The sequence below is a fragment of the Puma concolor genome, chromosome D3 (genome assembly GCF_028749965.1).
Source record: "Puma concolor isolate L17-30 chromosome D3, mPumCon1.1.hap2, whole genome shotgun sequence".
Lineage (NCBI taxonomy): Eukaryota > Metazoa > Chordata > Mammalia > Carnivora > Felidae > Puma > Puma concolor.
Window position 1 is genome coordinate 19362211 of NC_141678.1, and position 20286 is coordinate 19382496.

The 20286-nt window shown below is 46.7% G+C and overlaps 1 protein-coding gene and 1 long non-coding RNA gene across 4 annotated transcripts in view; one reads left to right on the forward strand and one right to left on the reverse strand.

Annotated features, from left to right (window-relative positions):
- Positions 1-15826, reverse strand: part of UPB1 (beta-ureidopropionase 1) — a 29619-nt gene extending 13793 nt beyond the window's left edge. Inside the window, exons 1-3 of one of the 3 annotated variants that reach the window (XM_086681973.1) lie at positions 15669-15826; positions 9517-9688; positions 6898-6985 (exon numbers count right to left, since the gene is read on the reverse strand). In XM_086681973.1, coding sequence (XP_086538099.1) covers positions 6898-6985; positions 9517-9688; positions 15669-15772 — 364 coding nt within the window. In that variant the 5' untranslated portion in view covers positions 15773-15826. The remainder of the gene's footprint in view (positions 1-6897; positions 6986-9516; positions 9689-15668) is intronic. The other 2 variants (XM_086681975.1, XM_086681974.1) reach the window with 2 other exon arrangements.
- Positions 15827-16062: 236 nt separating this feature from the next.
- The window catches only part of LOC147575367 (uncharacterized), a 56003-nt gene continuing 51779 nt past the window's right edge, over positions 16063-20286 (forward strand). Inside the window, exon 1 of the long non-coding RNA XR_015242327.1 lies at positions 16063-16389. This is a non-coding gene — a long non-coding RNA (uncharacterized LOC147575367). The remainder of the gene's footprint in view (positions 16390-20286) is intronic.

The following is a 20286-nucleotide window of genomic DNA, read 5'->3' on the forward strand; positions in this document are numbered from 1 at the left end:
AATAGAATTTAGGGAAGAAAACAATTCAGGGACTTGAACAGATAGATATCTGCAGACCCATTTCATAGCAGCACTATTCACAACCACTGAAAGATGCAAGTAACCCAAGTATCCAGTGATGGATGAATGGATAAACCAAACTGGTGTATATCCATATAACGGAATGTTATTCCACCTGAAAAAAACAGGAAATTCTGACACATGCTATAATATGGGTGAGCCTTGAAGACATTATGCTAAGGGAAATCAGTCATAAAAGGACAGAGGCTATATGATTCCACCTATATGGGGGGACTGGGACAGTTGGATTCATAGAGACAGAAATTAGAATGGGTGGTTGCCAGGGGCTGGGCAGGGAGGACCAACTTTCAGTTTGGGAAGATGACAAAGTTCTGGAGATGGATGGTGGGGATGGCTGTACAACAGTGTGAACGTGCTTAATGCCACTGGACTGTATAAAAATGGTTAAAGTGGTAAAGTTGATCTTGTGTATATTTTACTGAAGATTCTGAACTGCTGGCCAATCTCTGGGTTGGTAGAAACACAGCCAAGACTCCCTGGGGAAACTATCAGAGGGCTACTGAGGATGGCACTGGGACCCTGGGCACGTTACAGAAACATTCCTCCTCATGGGGATAGAGACACTTCTTCAGGACCAAGAAAAGCCACTTGCTTAATGACCCTGTAAGAAGTCTGGGAACTGCTGGATGATAGGCTAAATGTTCCCCTAGGATAAATGCATTATTCCCATGTTCTCTGGCTAGATGCCACAAGGGGGTTAATTAAATAAGAAATTTCATTAAATTCATAAACTGATTTTTGTGTGCCTTTTATTTTTCGAACAGCAGGTACCTATATAGGTAATAACAATACACAGAACACTGCACATACCATGTCCAAAATGATATTTGCCTTTGTGGGGGAGGGCAAGGGCTGCAGTGGGGACGGGCACAGGGATTTCAGGCTACGTGTGTTCCATTGCTCATAACCTCAGCCATACTCTTTAGTGTCCACCAGTCTGATGGTGTGAACTGGTATAGCACCATGATTAAAAATACGCATTTCTCTTATCACCAGCGAGGTGGAGCCCCTGGCCACATGGTCACTGGCCTTTCTGGGTTCATCCTTCAGGCAACCTTGTTCCTACCCTTTGCCCATTTCCTAGTGGGACGTTTTGTCTTTTTCTTCTTGTTTTAGAGTATTGAATTCTTTGTTTGAACCAATTCCATGTACTCTTTAGACCTTCCTTCTTCCAATAAGCCAGGTCCATTTCTTTCAGGGGGATTAGTCTAAAGGAAGTTTCCAGATGTTTGCTATTGTTCCCATTGCTCTGAACTGTGTGATGTGAATGGCCAGTGCCTTAAGTGGTCACGGCATGGGGCATGTGGTCTGTTTGGGGCTACTAATTGTAGCCAACCTTTCTTAAATGTGGACTATGAGCCCAGTAATAGGCAGCTGGTCCTCATATCCTTGCAAAGCAGGGGAGATCTCATTTCACAGAGAAGGAATAGAAAGAAGCATTAGCTTCCCAATTCCTTTAAGTCACAGGATGGCTGGTCCTAAAATGGTGCCAGTGTGAAGAGGCTGCCAGTGGCATCACCACTGTCTCAGCCACCTGGGTTCCGCCAGCAACAGCCCCAGGGGCCTTGGCACCAGACTCAAGACACTCCAGGCTTGACTTCAGGAAAGAGGGAATAAACTATTTTAAGGAAGCCAACCAAAAAGCTGTTAATGACAAAAAAGGTCCTTAATGACCATTTATTCTCAGCTTTCAGCACATTAGGAGAGATTCAAATACCCCAAGAGAATAAAACCTCCCTTTCTGATTTCATTTCAGGTTGCTAAGCTCTCCAAATTTCCCCATTTCCATTTTAATGGCCCCTTTTCCTGTTTACACAACCACTGTAAACAAACTCTCAAAGAAGCATGTGGAATGGAGGTTGGGGGAGGCTGGCTGCAAAGTTGAACTGCAGCTTTCAAATCAGAGGGGAAGAGGGTTCCCCATTTATTGAACTAACACTCCAAATTTAGACCCGGCCTTGCCCTCAGGAGCTGCCAGCCCAGATGAGGGGACTGAATTATAACTTTGTGTGGCTGCACGATAACACAGAGTGCCCAGTTCTATGTAGGGGAGCTTCCAGGGTCCCCCAAAGAAGGGGGTGTCTGTGCTATGCCTGGATGGATGAGTGGGAGCTTTCCAGATCCAAAAAAGGGAAGAAGGTGGTTAAACCATCCAATGAACATTTTTAGTGTCTATCATGTGGCAGGGATTGTTCATTAAAGATAAAACAGAGGGGGCGCCTGGGTGGCGCAGTCGGTTAAGCGTCCGACTTCAGCCAGGTCATGATCTTGCGGTCTGGGAGTTCGAGCCCCGCGTCAGGCTCTGGGCTGATGGCTCAGAGCCTGGAGCCTGTTTCCGATTCTGTGTCTCCCTCTCTCTCTGCCCCTCCCTCGTTCATGCTCTGTCTCTCTCTGTCCCAAAAATAAATAAACGTTGGGAAAAAAAAAATTTAGAAAAAAAGATAAAACAGAGGTGGGGGAATAGACAAACGAAATGTGGTCTATCCATGCAGTGGAATATTACATAGTAATAAAAAGGCAGGACATTCTGACACATGCTACAACACGGATGGACCTTGAAAATATTGTACTAGGTGAAATAAGCCAATCACAAAAGCACATACTTACATGAGGTCCCTAGAGTAATCAAATTCACAGAGACAGAAAGTTAGAACAGAGGTTATCAGTCAGAGGTACGGGATTGAGTGGCATTATTAAATGAGTACAGAGTTTTTGTTGGAGATATTGAAAAAGTTTTGGGTGTAGATAGTGGTGATGGTTATACGACTTTGTGAATGTATTTAATGTCACAGTTGTACACTTACCGATGGGTAAAGTGATCAATATTATGTTATGTATATATTTTACCACAATGAAATATTTTCAACATTAAAAAAATAGGGGTGGGGATTGGAATGGGAAAAATAAATAAGCACCACCCAGACAACGACCTCATGGAGCTTATGGTCTAATGGAAGAGTGAGACAAATCAAAAGTGCTGTACCAATGAGTGAAAGTATAAGTCATGAGGAACATGAAAAGCGAGATGAAGTTTGGGGTACAGATGGCAGACTGGATGCACACCTTCGCTCTTTCCTGCAGCCCCACCAAATGACAAGAAAGGGATATTTACGCAAATGTATAAACCCACAAGGATGAAGCACTGAGAGAAGGATTAGAGCAACAAAACACTGGAGGCTGGCGAGCTGAGGGATGAGGGTAGATACCGTGGTAGACCTAGAAAATTCAGGCTCCCAGCAGTAGAGGAGGATGGGAAACACCCTACTCTCCACCCCACACCCCTGCAAAGTTCAGGAGTCAGAGGTACCACGTGGCTCTGAAGGTGGGGAAGCAGGGAGGGGAAAAGGCAAACAAAAATTGGTCAAAAGTCTGCTTAAGAAGCAGGCAGAAGCCCAGATCCCTCCTACTGCACGAGGCCGGCAGGTGTCCCTCCCACCCCAGCAGAGGGCTAGAGGTTCACTCTCGGAGGTAAACAGAAGGCCTCTGGCCGTGGGGAAGTCAGGACAGATGCAGATGAGTAGAGTGTCAAAAACAGAGGGATTCAGTAAACATCAGCACACTGGACCCCTATCCTCTTTCTCTTCTTGGCAGGAGATAAGAAGAATATTCTCCGGGGACTCTGACCAGCCTGAAAAAGAATGACCCAAAGATACTACTATGAGGGATTACCTAACAAACGGCTAAACCAAGTCATCCTATCATGAAGCTCAGTGGGAGAGGAGCCCTTCCCACAGACTCAGAGCTTGCAATCAGCTTTTTAACCCCCAATTCTTAAAATACACACAATCAGGGGGGAAGAAAGACCAATCTGAAGTAGGAAACTGGCAAGGAGAAAAAAATGCTACCTAATATTGTCAAAGATAAGAGAAAGTATTGTAATTATAAAATAAGAACAGGATGTCATAAAACAGGAACTTTCAGACCAAAAGAACTCTTGTAAATTCAAAATATGACAGGGGAAACAAAAGACCATATAAAAGGCTGAATGACAGATAAAATCTACGAGAAAACTGAGCAAAAAGACAAAGATGAAAAACAGGAGGAAATACTTAAGAAAATTATGGATCTAGTCCAGAGTTGCAACATCCTAATAGTAGGAGTATCAGGAGAGGAAAGAAAAAAGGGAGAAAATCACTAATGAACAATAGATCTGAAGGACCCAAATTTCTAGCCTGAAATATCCCACTGAGTTCCTAAAATAATGGATTAACATAGGTACACACAGTAGCACCTGGGTGGCTCAGTTAGTTAAATATCCATCCAACTCTTGATTTTTGGCTCAGGTCACAATCTCACGGTTTGTGAGATTGAGCTCTACCTTGGGCTCTGGCTGACAGTGTGGAGACTGCTTGGGATTCTCTCTCTTCCTCTCTTTCTGCCTCTCCCCTTCTTATGTGCTCTCTCTCTCTCTCTCTCAAAATAAGTAAATAATAAAAACATTAAAAAATTAAAAAATAGATTCACACAATGGCATATCATTATGAAACTTCAAAGTACTAGAGAATATCCTACAACTTCTAGAGAAAAATAATTAATAATAATTAATGATAATTCTTAATAATTATATAAATTATATATAGTAATATATAATAATTATATATAATTATGTAACACATAATAATTAATATAATTATACTAATTAATAATTAATAATAATTAAAAATAAAAATAATTTAAAAATAAAGATTAAATGCAATGGGTCATAAGTCAAAATGGCTTTAGACTAGTCAACAACACCCGAAATCAGAAGACAATGGATCAATGTGTCCAAACTTCTGAAGGAAAAGTATTTCTAACCCAGAATTCAACACCCAACCAAACTATCAAGCAAGTTGTAGGAGGAACATATTTTCAGATATGCAAGATCTCCAAACAGTTACCTCCTTCTTGTTCTTTCTCAGAAAACTACTCAACCAAAAAGAGGGAGCAAAGCAAGAAAGAGGAAGATGTGGTATAGGAGAGCACAAGATCAAGACAAAGGAACCCCCCAGCATGATGGTGAAGGGAAATCACCAGAAGGACAGCTGTGCAGCCAGCTAAATCAGACTAGCGCAGCCAGAAGGCTCTGGGGATATGTTCCTTCAAGGTGATGGAACCAGGGTGGGGACATGGAGTGAAATAGGTGATGGGAATTAAGGAGTGCACTTGTCGTGATGAGCACCGGGTGATGTATGGAAACTGCTGAATCACTATATTTTACACCAGAAACTAACCTAACACTGTATGTTAACTAACTGGACTTAAAATAAAAACTTAAAATTTAAAAAAAAAAAAAAGGAGGAGGTGGAATCGACAGGCAGCTTCACGTGTCTAAAGCTCTTGAGCAGATTCAGGAAGCTGGAAGAAAGCCTGGGGTAGAATTTGGGGTAGGTGTGCAGAAAACAATGTAAATTCTGGGGAAAACAGAAAGTTATTCAGAGAAAGAAATCTAAGTCTAGAAAATGGCTTGCAGAGAACGGATGGAGGATAGGAAGGGGATGTGTGAACAGAGCGGGCAGAGGAGGTGAGGAACTAATGCTGTCTTCTTCCACAGTGGGAAGTTAATAGATGGTGCGAAACTGGAAAATCAAGAAGCAAAAACACAGAGGTAGATTCCTAAAGAACCAGCTAAGAGTAGAAAGTGGTTGCCTCTAGGGAGGAAGACAGCTGTTTTTTGGTAACAGACTTGTAGACCATTTGACTCCCAATTATAAGCATGTGTAACTTTGATAAGGAAAAAATAAAGGTACATGGTACCAGGAGTATATAACCTGGATGTAATATTAGATAGGGAGGTGGGCTCTGAGCTTCTATGTGAAGGTTGGATAGGGTCTAAAAGGCAAGGGGAGGGAGAGGGAGACAAAGGCCAGGCAGAGGGAGCAGCTGCTACAGTGGTCTGGGTGGAGGGAGAGGGGAATGAAGGATCAGGGAGGTGAGAGCAGAGCCCAGCAGACATGGGGTCACAGAGATGGGGGAAGGAACAGACTAAGTGGTATAGAGTTGAGTTTTGTAGAGATCTTTCCTAGAATGGGTCAAGAGCCAGTTAGAAGGGGCCCAAGTGGAGAGCACAGTGGATGAGTTAGAGGCAATTATCGAAGCCAAGGTGTGAGCTGATGACTCCTCAGACCAGGGCACTGGTGAGAAAGTGGGGAGGGGGCACCTGGGTGGCTCAGTCAGTTAAATGTCAAATTCTCGACTTCAGCTCAGGTCATAATCTCACAGTTCAAGGGATTGAGCCCTGAATCTGGGTCCACACTGACAGCACGGACCCTGCTTGGGATTCTCTCTCTCTCCCTCTCTCTCTCTGCCCTTCCCCTGCTTGTTGTTCTCTCTCTTTCTAAATAAATTAATAAACTTAAAAAAAGGGAGGGGACGCCTGGGTGATTCAGTCGGTTAAGCGTCCAACTTTGGCTCAGGTCATGATCTCATGGCTTGTGGGTTCGAGCCCCGCTCTGGGCTCTGTGCTGACAGCTCAGAGCCTGGAGCCTGCTTCAGATTCTGTGTCTCCCTCTCTCTCTGCCCCTCCCCCGCTCATGCTCTATCTCTGTCTCTTAAAAATAAATTTTAAAAAATGCTAAGAAGAAAAAAAAAAGAAGGTAGGGAGGAACAGCTTAATGGGTTCCAAACAATTTGGGAGGAAGAAGTGGCAGAACCAGACAACAGACTGGGGTGCATGAGAGGGAGGGAGGCCAGGATTTCTGCCTTTCTGGTATTGTTGATGAAATAATCTTTCCGTAGATCAGAAGAGATTTTCAAAAATCAAGAAGTCCTCTTGGTGACATGGAGATAATACACTATTGTCTGAAGGCAGCAGAGAAAGCACCCCGACAGACTTACTCCATGCTTCCTGGAAACAGATGATGTTCACTCCACACATTGCAGCCACCTCTGCGATGGCTTCTATGCGTCTGTGAAGGGCAGTGACCTGGCAATTCAAAAAGCAAGGATTAGAACCCATTTCCTTTTATTGGTTGAGATCTTTTTTTCCCCCAAGTTTATTCATTTATTTTGAGAGAGACAGTGTGCCACACAAGTAGGGGAGGGGCAGAGAGAGAGAGAGAGAGAGAGAGAGAGAGAGAGAGAGAGAGAGAGAGAATCCCAAGTAGGGTCCACGCTGTCAGCACGGAACCTGATGTGGGGCTTGAACTCACAAACATGAGATTGTGAACAGAGCCAAAGTTGGACACTTAACCCACTGAGCCAGGTGCCCCTGGTTGAGACCATTTTTAGAACTCATCCTCACACACGTGGAACAACCCCCAACCTAGGCAGCTGCAGGAGGACAAGTAGGGTGGGGAGGTTCTGACATATCCTAGTCTCATCAAGTCCAAAATCTGCAGGAAAAGGTGGAGGTACAGAGGCTCTAGGGTTCCACACACTTAATGCTGCCTTTCAGAGCCTCAGTTTCTTTACCTGGAGAATGGGGAGAATACCCGCTGCCCTAAGGAGTTGCTCAAAGGAGTGCATAAGCTTGTTTGCTACTTACTGCAAGAAGGGCCCACACCCAGTGCACACCTTGGCCCTCCCCTGGGCTAACTGCTCCTTCTGCCTTAGGACACAATCCACTTCCTACCACCCTGCACTTGAGCCTTCCGGCATGCCTTGTCCTGCCATTTTCGTTTTCCTGTGTGCATCTTGTCATCAAATGAATGGATCCCATTTCCCAGCTGTGTCCTCCATCAAGAATGCACTTCCCCACTCCACCCAATTTTACTGGGATGTGTTATTCATGTCATGTGTCACCCACAGAGAAGTGACTCTCCCAGCAGAGGGCTGAGCATCAAGAGGCGCCTCAGCACTCCCTGGTAGGTCCCTTTGGTGGCGCTGTTCCTGCTATGCTGTTGTGTTCCTCCACTATTTGTCACTCCCCTCACCCCATGGGCTCCTCAGGGGCAGGAGGAAAGTGTCTTCATCTTCTTGGTGTCCTCAGCACAATGCCTGGCCCCCAGGAGATGTCTGGAAGTGTTTGTTCAAGAAAGACCAGAAGAACCAGGTTGAAAACCAGAGAGCACCTACTCTTTATTTTTTTTTTATTTATTTTTTTTTTTTAAATTTTTTTTTCAACGTTTATTTATTTTTGGGACAGAGAGAGACAGAGCATGAATGGGGGAGGGGCAGAGAGAGAGACACAGAATCGGAAACAGGCTCCAGGCTCCGAGCCATCCGCCCAGAGCCCGACGCGGGGCTCGAACTCCCGGACCGCGAGATCGTGACCTGGCTGAAGTCGGACGCTTAACCGACTGCGCCACCCAGGCGCCCCAAGCACCTACTCTTTATGATGGTCTCTCCTGTGAGACTGCACACCAAGGCTCCGTGGATATTTGCTAGGTGCTGACAGTGTGCAAAGTGTGCTCCAAGGAGCTGTGGGGGAGAACAGTGACCCTGGCCCTGCCAATCTGGGATGGCTGAGGAAACACATTCACAGTCAGCTAACCCAGAGACAAAAAGTGAACAGGGAACCAGAAATCTTTAAATTCAATAAAAACAGAAGGACCAGAGTGAAAGATGATGCAGAACCCGACCTGGAATCCAAATGGCCTTTTCTTTTTTTTTTTTTAATTTTTTTTTTTTAACGTTTATTTATTTTTGAGACAGAGAGAGACAGAGCATGAATGGGGGAGGGGCAGAGAAAGAGGGAGACACAGACTTGGAAGCAGGCTCCAGGCTCTGAGCCATCAGCCCAGAGCCCGACGCAGGGCTCGAACTCACAGACCGTGAGATCGTGACCTGAGCTGAAGTCGGACGCTTAACCGACTGAGCCACCCAGGTGCCCCTGGCCTTTTCTTGAGAATCCCTAGGAGTTCTGAGGCATGCTGTATCCCCAGGAAACCTCTGCAGAGAAACTCTTAAAAGTTTCAACAGCTAGAGAAATGCTGTGAAGAAGTATATACAACAAATCGCCTGCGTCTGTGATAACACGTTTCTTTAGGGACATACAAGATGCCGTCACATTTATATTAACTGTAAGGTCATAAGGAATTGCGTATCATATTCCCGTCACCCTAAGGCACCATCAGCTGACAGATATCTGGGTTCAGTGAGTCCCTGCTCTCAGGATCAAGGCAGAGGAACATGCAGATGGACAGACAGGTCCTGACTGGTGTGTGCCAGCACGTACCCTTCTGGCAAGAGACCGAGAGGCAGAATTCCAGAGAAAGAGCGTGAGGCAGACAAAAGGACACCCTCTCAATTGATAAATGGAACTTCAGATCAATCACAAGAGAGGACGTGGAGGGGCAGGCAGAGAGAGGGTAGGAGCCAGAAGAGAAAGAGGAGCCAGAGATGTGGGCTCCAGGGAAGGGGGGCTGCAGGGCAGAAGCGTCTAGGTGACACTCGAGGTGCCTACAGACCTGCAGTGAGCAGTGGACCTGCAGTGACCCAGGGACTGTGGACGTGTTCAAAACACAGAGCAAGCCACAGCTCCGTTTATGTATTTATGGTCAAAAGAGGTTGCACCTGTTTTGCCACAGGGGCATCGGCAGGCAGGGGAGTTCTGTTCTGAACAAGTCCCACACGCATGGTCCGAGGTGGCCTCAGTTGCTCCTTTGCTGCCTCAAAGGCATATCCTTGCAGCTCAAAGTCCCCTTCAGAGGCGGCTTCAAAAGCCCTGCCGGGCAGATCGAGCTTCCTAAATGGACAGGAAAGTAGAAGGGAGACAATTTGCATGAGGTCTGCTGAATTTAAATTCACCTCCAACCCCCCAGTAGTCATCTATCTGGTAGAGAGGAGGCAGGGATGTTTGGCAGGAAGGCACAGAGAGAAGCCCAGGGCAAGGGCCCACTTGTGGGAAGCTGGAGTGGGGGCCAGGAGGAGGGAGGGCCCCGCCTGGTGGAGAATGGATACTATGCTGAGTATGGACTTCACCAGGGAGATGCCGTAGTCTTCTGGCCTGGGAAAGCAGGGGAACAGGGAGGGGGGCTGCAGAATGACTGGTCAAGAGGTTGATGTTTTAGAGCTGCTGACCTCAGGGTGGGGATTGATTTCAGCAGTCAGCACAGAAGAGGAGAGGTAATGGATTTCCAAAATGTGTGTAGACTAGAATCAGAGGGCTGTGCTGAGCCTGGTGCAGGCTGTGATAAGATAAAGTGGCTGTTGAGAACAGGACTTAGGAGATTGATAGCATAAGGGAGGGTCCTGTGACCATTCACCACTAAGGGTTACAAGTCTCTAGTGAGCCCCACTGCCCTGTCCTGTTGCTCCCACTGGGGGCAATTCCATGCCCAGTGCTGAGTGGGCTTGGTGAAGCCCAGGTGTCCAGACCAACGGCCCAGGCACTCACCCTGGTTTGTGGTTTATTAACAAAGGCAAGTGGATTATTTATAAAATCTCCCAGCTTAAGTGACCACTGGCCAAACGGCAAACACCTCCTGATGCTGGTTGGGTGCTGTGCACTGAGGTGAAACCCACAAGAGCAGGGGACATGGCCTCTGGCCAGGAAGGCCTTACCATCTAGGGGCGAGATGGTTATGAAATACTCAGAGAACACATCAAAAAATAACCTGACAGCCATTATCTAATAATAATATTTCTCTCCTACTTTAAATCACTTTTTTAAAGATGTTTCTTTCAAAATCACAGCCCTGTCAGCCCAAGCCCCCTGCCGCCACCCCCTGCCAGGCGGTTTCCATGTGACGGCCCTGACAGCTCCAAGTTGGGTTCCGCCCCTGACAATCAGCCTGCTTTTCAACTAGTCAGAGTTCCGTTTGCTAGCAGGTTAGAAATAGCAGCAGTGCCCACACCGTGCCTCCCCTTACTGTGACTGCCTCAGACACAGTCCCCTTGCCCTCAGGGAGAGGACTCCCCACTCCTGTAGACCTCAGCCCCAGGACAAGTCATCATGGGGGACAGGAGAAGAAGAAGGGCTCTGTGTGTCTGTTTCCTCTTAGGCCCACGGGTGGGGGGAGCAGGACCATCCTTTGGGAGACATCTTGTCAGGCCCATCCTCAGTCTGGGTCTCATGCCAGGAAGATAACAGATGGAAGAGATCTTGTCTCGCCTTTCCAAGTCCACCTGTAGCTGTCACCTGGATGACAGATATCCCTCAGCCTCTGTCCTTCCTCATCCACTGCCCACAGCTGTTGGCTCTCCCCATCTGTTCACCACCATGAGCCCTGTTATTCTGATATGCAGCCTTCCTGCCTTCTCACTATGTTGAATGCTGCCACACACACCCCTTCCAGCAACCTGTGGACAATCATTCTCTTAGGCTTGGGGTGGTGCAGACCACACCACTCTATCCTCACACGGAGTTACCTTCAGGGCTCTGCCTCCTCTCAGTACTCCCCGGTTGTCTTGTCACCTCAACCCTCTTGTTATCCAGGTGGTCCATCACCACATCCTGCTTCACTTAGTCTTGGAGAACCCAACAGACCCTCGAGCCCCATTCCATAAACAAGTACTGTGCCCACCAAAGGCTTGGCACAGGGAGGTGGTGGGACATAGACCAGCTATGGCTCATGTGGGGGCAGAGACCAGATGAACCACAACCTCACAGAGGCTCCGTGCTGCCCCAAACCCTCCCTTGATCCCTAGAGTCGACCTTCTGCCCTTCTACCCCTTATCCTGCTACTAAGGCCCCTCATGGGCTCACCTCTAATGTCAAGGAGGAAAGCCCATCACTTCCTGCTCAGCCCCAACATACCCTCCTGGGCCCCTCCCCCAGCTCCTACCTCTCCAACCCAGGGTCAGGGCAGACATGGCCTGAGGGAGCCCAGCTCCTGCCTCCTCTGCAACCTCTGGCTTTTGGAACTTCATCTTTCCCCACTAATAGCTCTTTTACCATCAGTGTTTTAAATAATTAAACTAGAGCTTTGCTACAAAAGAAACACATGCTTGTGGGAGGGAAAAAAATCAAACAGTGGGAAAGGAAGGTATCAAGTGAAAAATGAGTTCCCCTCTCCATCCCACCATTAAGCTTCTGTCCCAAACCTCAGAGGCAACCCCTCTTAACAATGTTTTAGGTATCTTTCCAATATTTTCTTAAATGTGTGTCCTAAATGACACCCACATTGGTGTCCTTCTGTGTATTCTGTTCTTCCACTTACTTGCCTTTTTTACTTAGCAATATTCATAGCTTGGACACCTCGCCCTGGCTCCTACAGACCTACCACATCCACCATTAAAGCTATTTGAGTCTCTCCCATTAAAAAATAAATAACAGAGAGAAAAAAAAAAAAAAAGTAGGGAAGCACACTCTCCATAGGTCCTTCTGGTTACCTCACTTGCTCTCCTCACCTCCCCTTCATAGGGACCTTCCTTGAAGCCCTCACCTCCCACACCTTCCTCAGCCCCCTGTCCCCTGGGGCCCACTCCCCCACTCCAAACTGCCACCAGCCTTCTGGTTGTCTTTAGCAACAGGAGACAAACACCTGTCTTCATACTTCTAGACTTCCCTGTACCATCTGACATTTTGTCCCTATCCTGCTCAATGTCCTTGATACCTGCCTCAGGGCCCCCCATCCTGCTTCCTCACCTCTGGAGTATCATGCAAAGTCGCCATTTCTTCGAATTCCTTTAACAGCAGGTTCTCCAGAAACCCACCCAGGGCCCCTCCCACTCTGCACCCAATCTTGGGCCTAGAATGAGGGCAGTCCCAAGCCCCCTGTGAGGGCCACCTCTACACAGTCCCTGTAGTGGGTTAAACTGTGACTACCCCCGCCCAAAAAAAAAAAAAAAAAAAAAAAAAAAAAAAAAAAAAGATATGTCCACATCCTAATACCCAGAACCTGTGAATAAGACCTTATTTGGAAAAAGGATATTTGCAGATATAACTAAAGATCTTGAGATCATACTGGATTATCCAGGTGAGCCCTAAATCTAGTGACAGGTATTCTTATAAGAGATGCCCAGAGGAGAGACACAGGGAGAAGAGGAGGTAGTCATGTGAAGGCAGAGGCAGAGATTGGGGTCATTCTGCCACAAGCCAAGGGATGTCAGAAGCCACTGGAGAAGGCAAGGAAGGATTCTCTCCCACAGCGTTTGGAGAAGTGTGGCACTGCAGACACCTTGATTTTGTACTTCTGGTCTTTAGGACTGTGAGAATAAATTTCTTTTGGTTTATGCCACCAGTGTGTGGTAATTTGTTACAGCAGCTCTAGAAAACTAAACAGCACCCCCAATTCAACTCAGCAGCCTTCCCCAAAGCTGCTCCTCATCAGATGAATGAATCAGCCATCTGGGGGTCCAAGCCAGAAACTGGCATGATTCTTGCCTCCAAATTCTTTGAAGACTCCCACCACCATTAGGACAGGTTCTGCTGCCTTAGCAGGGTGTACAGAGCCCCTGGGTCCACCATGGTCACTTTTGCCTTCTCCTCACAACATTCTACACCTGCAATCCCTAAATGAGCATGTTCCCTGGTGTCTGGGCCTTGACAAAGGGTACCTGAGTCCTTCCTGTCTCCAAACCAATTTCTCCATCTCCTTCAGGATACAGTGCAAGCATGGTGCCCCTGAGAAGGCTTCCTAACCCTCCTCCAACCCTATACACGTACACTCTCTTCAGCTCAGCTTGCATCTTTCTCTCACAATGTAGGGCAACCATGAAAAGACAGAAAGCCCCTCTAGGACGGGAACCATGGCTTACTTATCCTTGTACTCCTAGTGCCCAAGACAAAAAAACACACACAATAAATGTTTGTTACATGAATAAATGCTTCTTGGTTCTGGCTGTCTTGAAATTGAGAGTCCATGTTCTTTGGGGATTTCATCTGGCTAGCCCAGGCAAATGCCCATTCACTTAGCAAACATTCACTAAGCATCGTCTCTATGTTTGACACAGCAAGTAACTGGGAGAGAAGGTGAGGTGTGGAACACAGTTGGAAGTCCAGAGGAGGGGCTGAAGACTCAGGCTCCACCCAGGCCTTCACAGAGGTGACTAGAAACAAGTCAGGTTATGAGGAGTGAGCAGGGGTTTAAGTGGAAGAAGAGTTTTTAAATGACTAATAATTTTCTATCTTTAGTTCGCAATCCTGTGCATAGCCAAATCCCACCCACCTGCAAGGACTGAGCAAGTACAAAGGTTTATACCCTAGGGGCAAAGCCTGGAAGGGCTCAGTGCTGAGTGGAATAGAACACTTTGTGAACAGTTACTGCAAGCCAAGTCCCAGGATGAGGCCTAGCTGTTGTTGGGCAATAGACGTCGGCTACCATTATAATCCCTCCCCATAGAAAATGCCTCTTTCAAGGTAGTCCTTATCCCAATCTCTAGAATGTGCTCCAGCCAGTCACCTATAAGAGACACTTATTTCTCTTTTCCTAAGATTCTTGTGCTTTACCTCTCCCTGACACCACAAGCTCTCTCCATTTCTTTTCCTAGAAGAACATGCCCACCTCATCCTTAAAACAAACCTATTCCCATCCTGAGACCCTTGATTAAGATACCTCTGGGAGCCTTAACTCTAAGAGGCTTCACACTTTGACAGGTGTGACAGGAAAGTAGTAGTCCAGCACGATTTCAGATTTCAGGAGGGACCTTGAAGTTCACCCAGTCCTAGGTATCCCTCTTTGGGTAGGAAGAGTCCTTTTTGACCGAGTTCTCTACCACTCCTACCCCCAAAGGCAGTTGTTCTACCTTTACCATCCACTAGCACTCTTAGATGTGAGATCTGCCCTCCCCCATCCCCCCCCCCCCCCACCCCGCCGTAACTCCATTGGAGCCAGTGGCTGGGAACCACTGATCCAATCAACATCCCTGAGTTTCAGGTGAGTCTATCAGGTTCCTGCCTCAAGGTCACTGCCACAAGGTCAGGAAGCATATGGTCTGGCTGGGTGGGGGCAGAGAGCCCACCAATGGGCTAGAAAGTGGAAGGACATTAACTCAGGAGCTGTATGGGATCAAAGTTTAGATTTCATTCTAAGAGCCATGGGAAACCCTTACAGAGTTTTAAGCAAAGGAGCCAACAAGATATGATGCACATTTTCTGGTTGTTTTGAGTAAAGTGGACCAAAGAGAAACAACAGTGAAAGGGAAAGCATCTTCCAGCTTTGTACACACAGTGTCCAGCAGTGCACTAACCTCAGAAGGTCCTAGTGATGCACACAACTGGCTGGGAATGGGAAAACATTTGCGCTGAGTGTGGTAACTAACTCCTGTGGCTTGCCAGTGGGAACAGTTCCTTCTCCAATTAGATTCAGCTGGCCTCTACCTCCAAGGATCTGCCAAAGGCCCAGTCACTGCAGGAAGGGCTGGGACTGGACAATCAGCTGACCTACTGGGGGCTCTGGCTGGAGGCACTGACCCAGACAGACACCCAGGGTACAACCCTAGCTCTTGGGAGGAAGCTGGTCACTGGAAGTAGGGAAGGAGAGCCAGGTAACCACAGAGAAAGCCACAGAGAATAAAAATCTGACTTTTCCCTCCCAGGTTCTTTTCCCTTCTGGGTGCTGGGCAACAAGGAAAGAAATGGCTTGTAAAGGTCACTTGGGGGTTGTGCAACCCCTGAGAGGCCCAGAGATGTCACATCTAGACTTCCTAAGGTCTCTGCTCACCAACTCAGATCTTCATTGCCCCCTCAAGAGTCCTTCAGATCCTGAAGCACTCTCCCTGGTTCCCCAGACCCACACTCGCTGGCCCCAAGGTCTCCCCACCCCAGCCTCTAGGCCCCAGACCTGGTTTCCTTGCCATAGAGAATGCGTTTCACCTCCCTCAAGTCTGCGGGTGGCAGGTGCTTCTCCAAGCACTGCTCCAGCGACTCCCATTCAGGCCCCTCCATGGCCGGAGTCTGCAAGCGCCTAAGTCCAGACTAAAACCGCCTACCCTTTGCCCCCAGAAAGAAGAGGAGGGGCCTACAACCAGGTTCGCGCAAGCGCTCTCCCCTCTACACCCTCATCTTGTGCCCCTGCAGGGCTCACATGAGGACACGCCTCCTCCTCGCGCCTCCACGGCGCGCAGCCAATCAGCGTTCCAGGGCGTCGCGGGTGGGACTGCCCCTTGCCCCTCGTACCTCCTCCCGCACGCGCCAGGACACGCCCATTCCACGGGCCGACCTCCCCAAGCCCTCGCGCCTCGTCAGCGTGCAGCTAGCTGTCGCTGCTTCCTCCCCTGCAGGACCGTTGTGTTGCCCTCTCACACTCTCTCGCTGTCCGGTTCCTACCCAGAGGTGTGGGGCGGGACCGAGAACCCGAGAGGCGATGAGGGAGGCCCGGCGCGGCCTCTCGGAGGCAAAGCGCGGTCTGAGGGAAATGCCTGGCAAGTCCTGTCGGACACTCGCGGGACCGGTTCCCACCGCAGCTGGTGGGCAGGGCTTCTCCCCGCCCGGAACTCGTTCTCCGGTCCGCTGAATGCAGACAGCAAGCCGGGCCGGCCCACCGCACGGGACTGTGGAGGAAGGTACGGGACGAGTTTCAGTGTCCCAAAGGCAGTGGCTGCACTCCCGTCTTCCAGTGTCTCGTATTTGTGAGGACTTCTAGCCCCCACGAGGAGCCAGGCTGGGAGCCACGGCCGCGCGCGCCCACCCGAGCTTCGGGGTCAGAGCCCCGGCAGCGCTCATAGCTTGAGCGAAGGGTCGAGCGATCCTGTGCGCTTTCCTGGCGTGAATACTGCAAAATGCTGGGTCCCTGGGCGGCGGCTCATCCGCGGGACCCTTGGGCCCCCCTGAGCTCTGCCGTGTGCACTGGTTGCGCCCGCAGGGGCACTTTTCCTGGGAGGGGGCACTTTTGCCTGAGAGGATAGGGGTGAGGCCCGTCTCACAGTTCCCGATCCGGAGAGTGCTACCCCTCAGGAGCCAAAGAAGGTCCACTTTTCAGCCCAAGTGAGAATTAGGACAGAGCAGCTCAACTCTGGTGGTGAAGCAAGTCGGCCCACTCGTGGTTAAGCAACTTGCAAACCTTGTGAACCTTGCAAACCTGAAAGTTATTCAGACATTCTGGCCTGCTGTTGCTTTATCTGTAAAATAGGAAAACACCTACCTTGCAGGGTTGTTTAAAAGTAAGATAAGATAAGCACAAAAGGAGCTAAAAGTAGGGGCTGTAGACCAAATGCTTTAGATATTTTATAGAAGTCGCTAACACACAAGTTGTGGCCATTGTTTTGATAAATGTTAACTGACACTTCCTAGTATCTGATGGAGCTCCCTTTTCAAGAATGCAGACTTTGGTTGAAGGTTTTTTTTTTTTGTATATAAGGCTCTGAGATAAGGACAATGCACAGAGAACAAGACTAGTACTTTTTCTTCATGGTTTAAGGTAGGGACAATTTTGTGAATACTGAGATAACAGCAGATTTAAATAATTTGTTGTGAAAAAGATAGAAAGTATGCTGTGGAGTTAAGAGGAAGGGGTGATTTCTGGCCTAGAAAGGGACATTGTTTAAGGCCGAATGGAAGAGACCTCATTACCGACTCAAAATGCCTCAGAAGAAACCTCACACACACCACTTCTCAGGCCTGTTCTTATCTTTGGTATGGTATTTCTTATTTTAGTTAGTGGCCTCACTGCCCACTCATTTTGCCAAGCCTTTGGGAGTCATCCCCAACTCCTCCATGTTCTTTCTTTCTCCCGCACAACCAAACATCAAATTCTGCTAAATTTATCTCCTAAATTTTGATAAAATCCTTCCCCCTCCCACCCCATGCCTATAATCATGTCAGCTTTTGCTTGACTTGTTGCTAGTCTTCTAACTTATCCTTCTACCTCTGATGTCTATCCCTAGTTGTCTTTCTAAAACTAATATCTTATCATCCTTTTTACCTTCACATTCAGTGTCTCCCTACCTGGAATGACATTTTATCAGAAGATAGAGTTTGTGAATTCCTGCTCACCCTGTAAGATGCAGCTCAAATATTGCCTCGTCTGTAGTGTCTTCTCCAGTTGCTCTAGGAAAGGTATAGGCTTTGCTAACCTTTTATGGATATCTCTATTAGAGCATTTATCAAAAACTATTGTGTGATTATTTCTGAGCTCTAAGCAGGAACTGGGTCTGATCTACTTTTGTGTCTACAGGGCTCTGGCACTCAATAAATGACTGGTGAAGGAATTAATTCTGATGGGATTAAGGACAGATTCATTAAGGTGGTGACATTTGAGCTGGACCTTGAAGCAGAAGTAGAAACTATTATTATTAGTTAAATTGCTTAATCCATCTTTCCCTATTGTTCAGTGACAGGTCATTCACACTAGGTCATTATAAACCAGGATTTCACAAATACAAAATGCTAACTTGAGAAGGATAAAAAAATATCATATTTAAATTTTTATATTTGCCTAATTTATTTTTCACTTTAAATAGTAAGATACTTCACTAGATCCTTCTGTGGTAATCATTAAAAAAGACTTTAAGCTCTGCCCTAGTTTCTTTCTGAAATACCTAGCCAAGTCCCAAAGGTTTTAACTACATGCAAGTGTACTAGAGTGAGGGACTCCTCCCTGTTTTGAAGACCATCTCTTTTTGTGGCAACATGGTGTGGTTTATGGATATATAAGCATTTGAGTTTATACAAACTTGAACAGGAAGAATGGAATATGCCACAACCTCAATATGGTGGTTATCTCTGGAGAAGGAGGTAGGGGAATGGGATAGAGGAATGGGCATTATCTGCTGATATATAATATTTAATTTTAAATTAAATATGTTTTAAAAAATATTTGAAGCAATGGGGCGCCTGGGTGGCGCAGTCGGTTAAGCGTCCGACTTCAGCCAGGTCACGATCTCGCGCTCCGTGAGTTCCAGCCCCGCGTCAGGCTCTGGGCTGATGGCTCAGAGCCTGGAGCCTGTTTCCAATTCTGTGTCTCCCTCTCTCTCTGCCCCTCCCCCGTTCATGCTCTGTCTCTCTCTGTCCCAAAAATAAATAAATGTTGAAAAAATAAAATAAATAAATAAATAAAAAATATTTGAAGCATTAAAGCACCATTTCCTGTCCAAAAAAAAAAAAAAAAAAGATTGGTGGCATATGATATTAACATTTTAAAAATCTGGGTATTCGTTATTACGCTTCTCCTTATATTTGAAATATTTTATTAAAAATTATTTTATAGAAAAGAGAGCCTTAGACCGGAGTCAGGAAATCTACAGGTTAGTTTGGGTTCAACCTTTACCTCAGTTTCCCTGTTATAAGAAAGGTAGGGGAGGGGAAGAGGCTGGGAAGACAGTTTACAGAGATGAACTAAGCCTTTCCTAATTCTAATAAAATATGATCCTAATATTTACATGTTTATTTGTGACAGAAAAAGTTCATTATAGAGGCTGGTTTTATGGAAAGAGCACATTTGTTAAAAATGTATTAGTGTCTGTTTTTAGGTGTTAATTTTAAATTTACAATGTGCGTTAATTTTAATTCTTTTTTTTTTTTTTTTTTAATTTTAGAGAGAGGATGAGCAGGGAAGAGACAAAGGGAGAGAGAGAAAGAGACAAAGAGGAAGAAAGAGAGAGAGAGAGAGAATCTTAAGTCTCCCCACTCCCATGCCAGGCTCGATCTCCCAACCATGAGACCATGACCTGAGCCAAAATCAAGAGTTGGGTGCTCAACCACTCAACTGACTGAACCATCCAGGCACCCCCAATTAATTTTAATTCTTAAGGAAAGTGTTGAAGGTAGTGTGGCCTCTGCTCATCAACATTTGAAGGACTAAAATTTTATGATAATCATTGGTGAGCAATCCTTGCAAAGGCCATGACATGGAGATCCCACCTGTCCTCTTTTCTCCTGTGAGCCAGAGGCCTGATGATGCCATCATTTAGCACTTTACAGCACACACAAGCTTTTGCCTCTTTTTGTCCCATTTCCTCCTCTCAGTAATACTGTGAACTATGGGGCAAGTGTTCTTGGTATTTGTCAGATTTCCAAATTAAACGTGACACTTAGTAGAAATGAAAATACAGGAGATAATATTTCACTTGTAGTCATGGGGGAAAAAATATCTGAGGTGACCCGATTTCTTTTTTTTTTAATATTTTATTTATTTTTATTTTAGAGAGAGCAAGAGAGAGGGGGTAGAGGGAGAGAGAAAGAGAATCCCAGGCAGGCTCTAAGCTCAGCACAGAGCCCAACACAGGGCTCAATCCCACGACTCTGGGACTGTGACCTGAGCCTATATTAAGAGTTGGACACTCAACTGACTGAGCCACCAAGGCTCCTCGAGGTGACTTGATTTCTAAGTTACTTTCTAAAGGCCCAGTTTCTGTGTTACATTGTCTCTGCATGGTGTTCCTTCAGCTCTTAAGTCACAGTTCTTTGTTTGCTAGGGTTCATTTTATCATCATTATTATTATTATCCTTGTGTAGACTTAAGT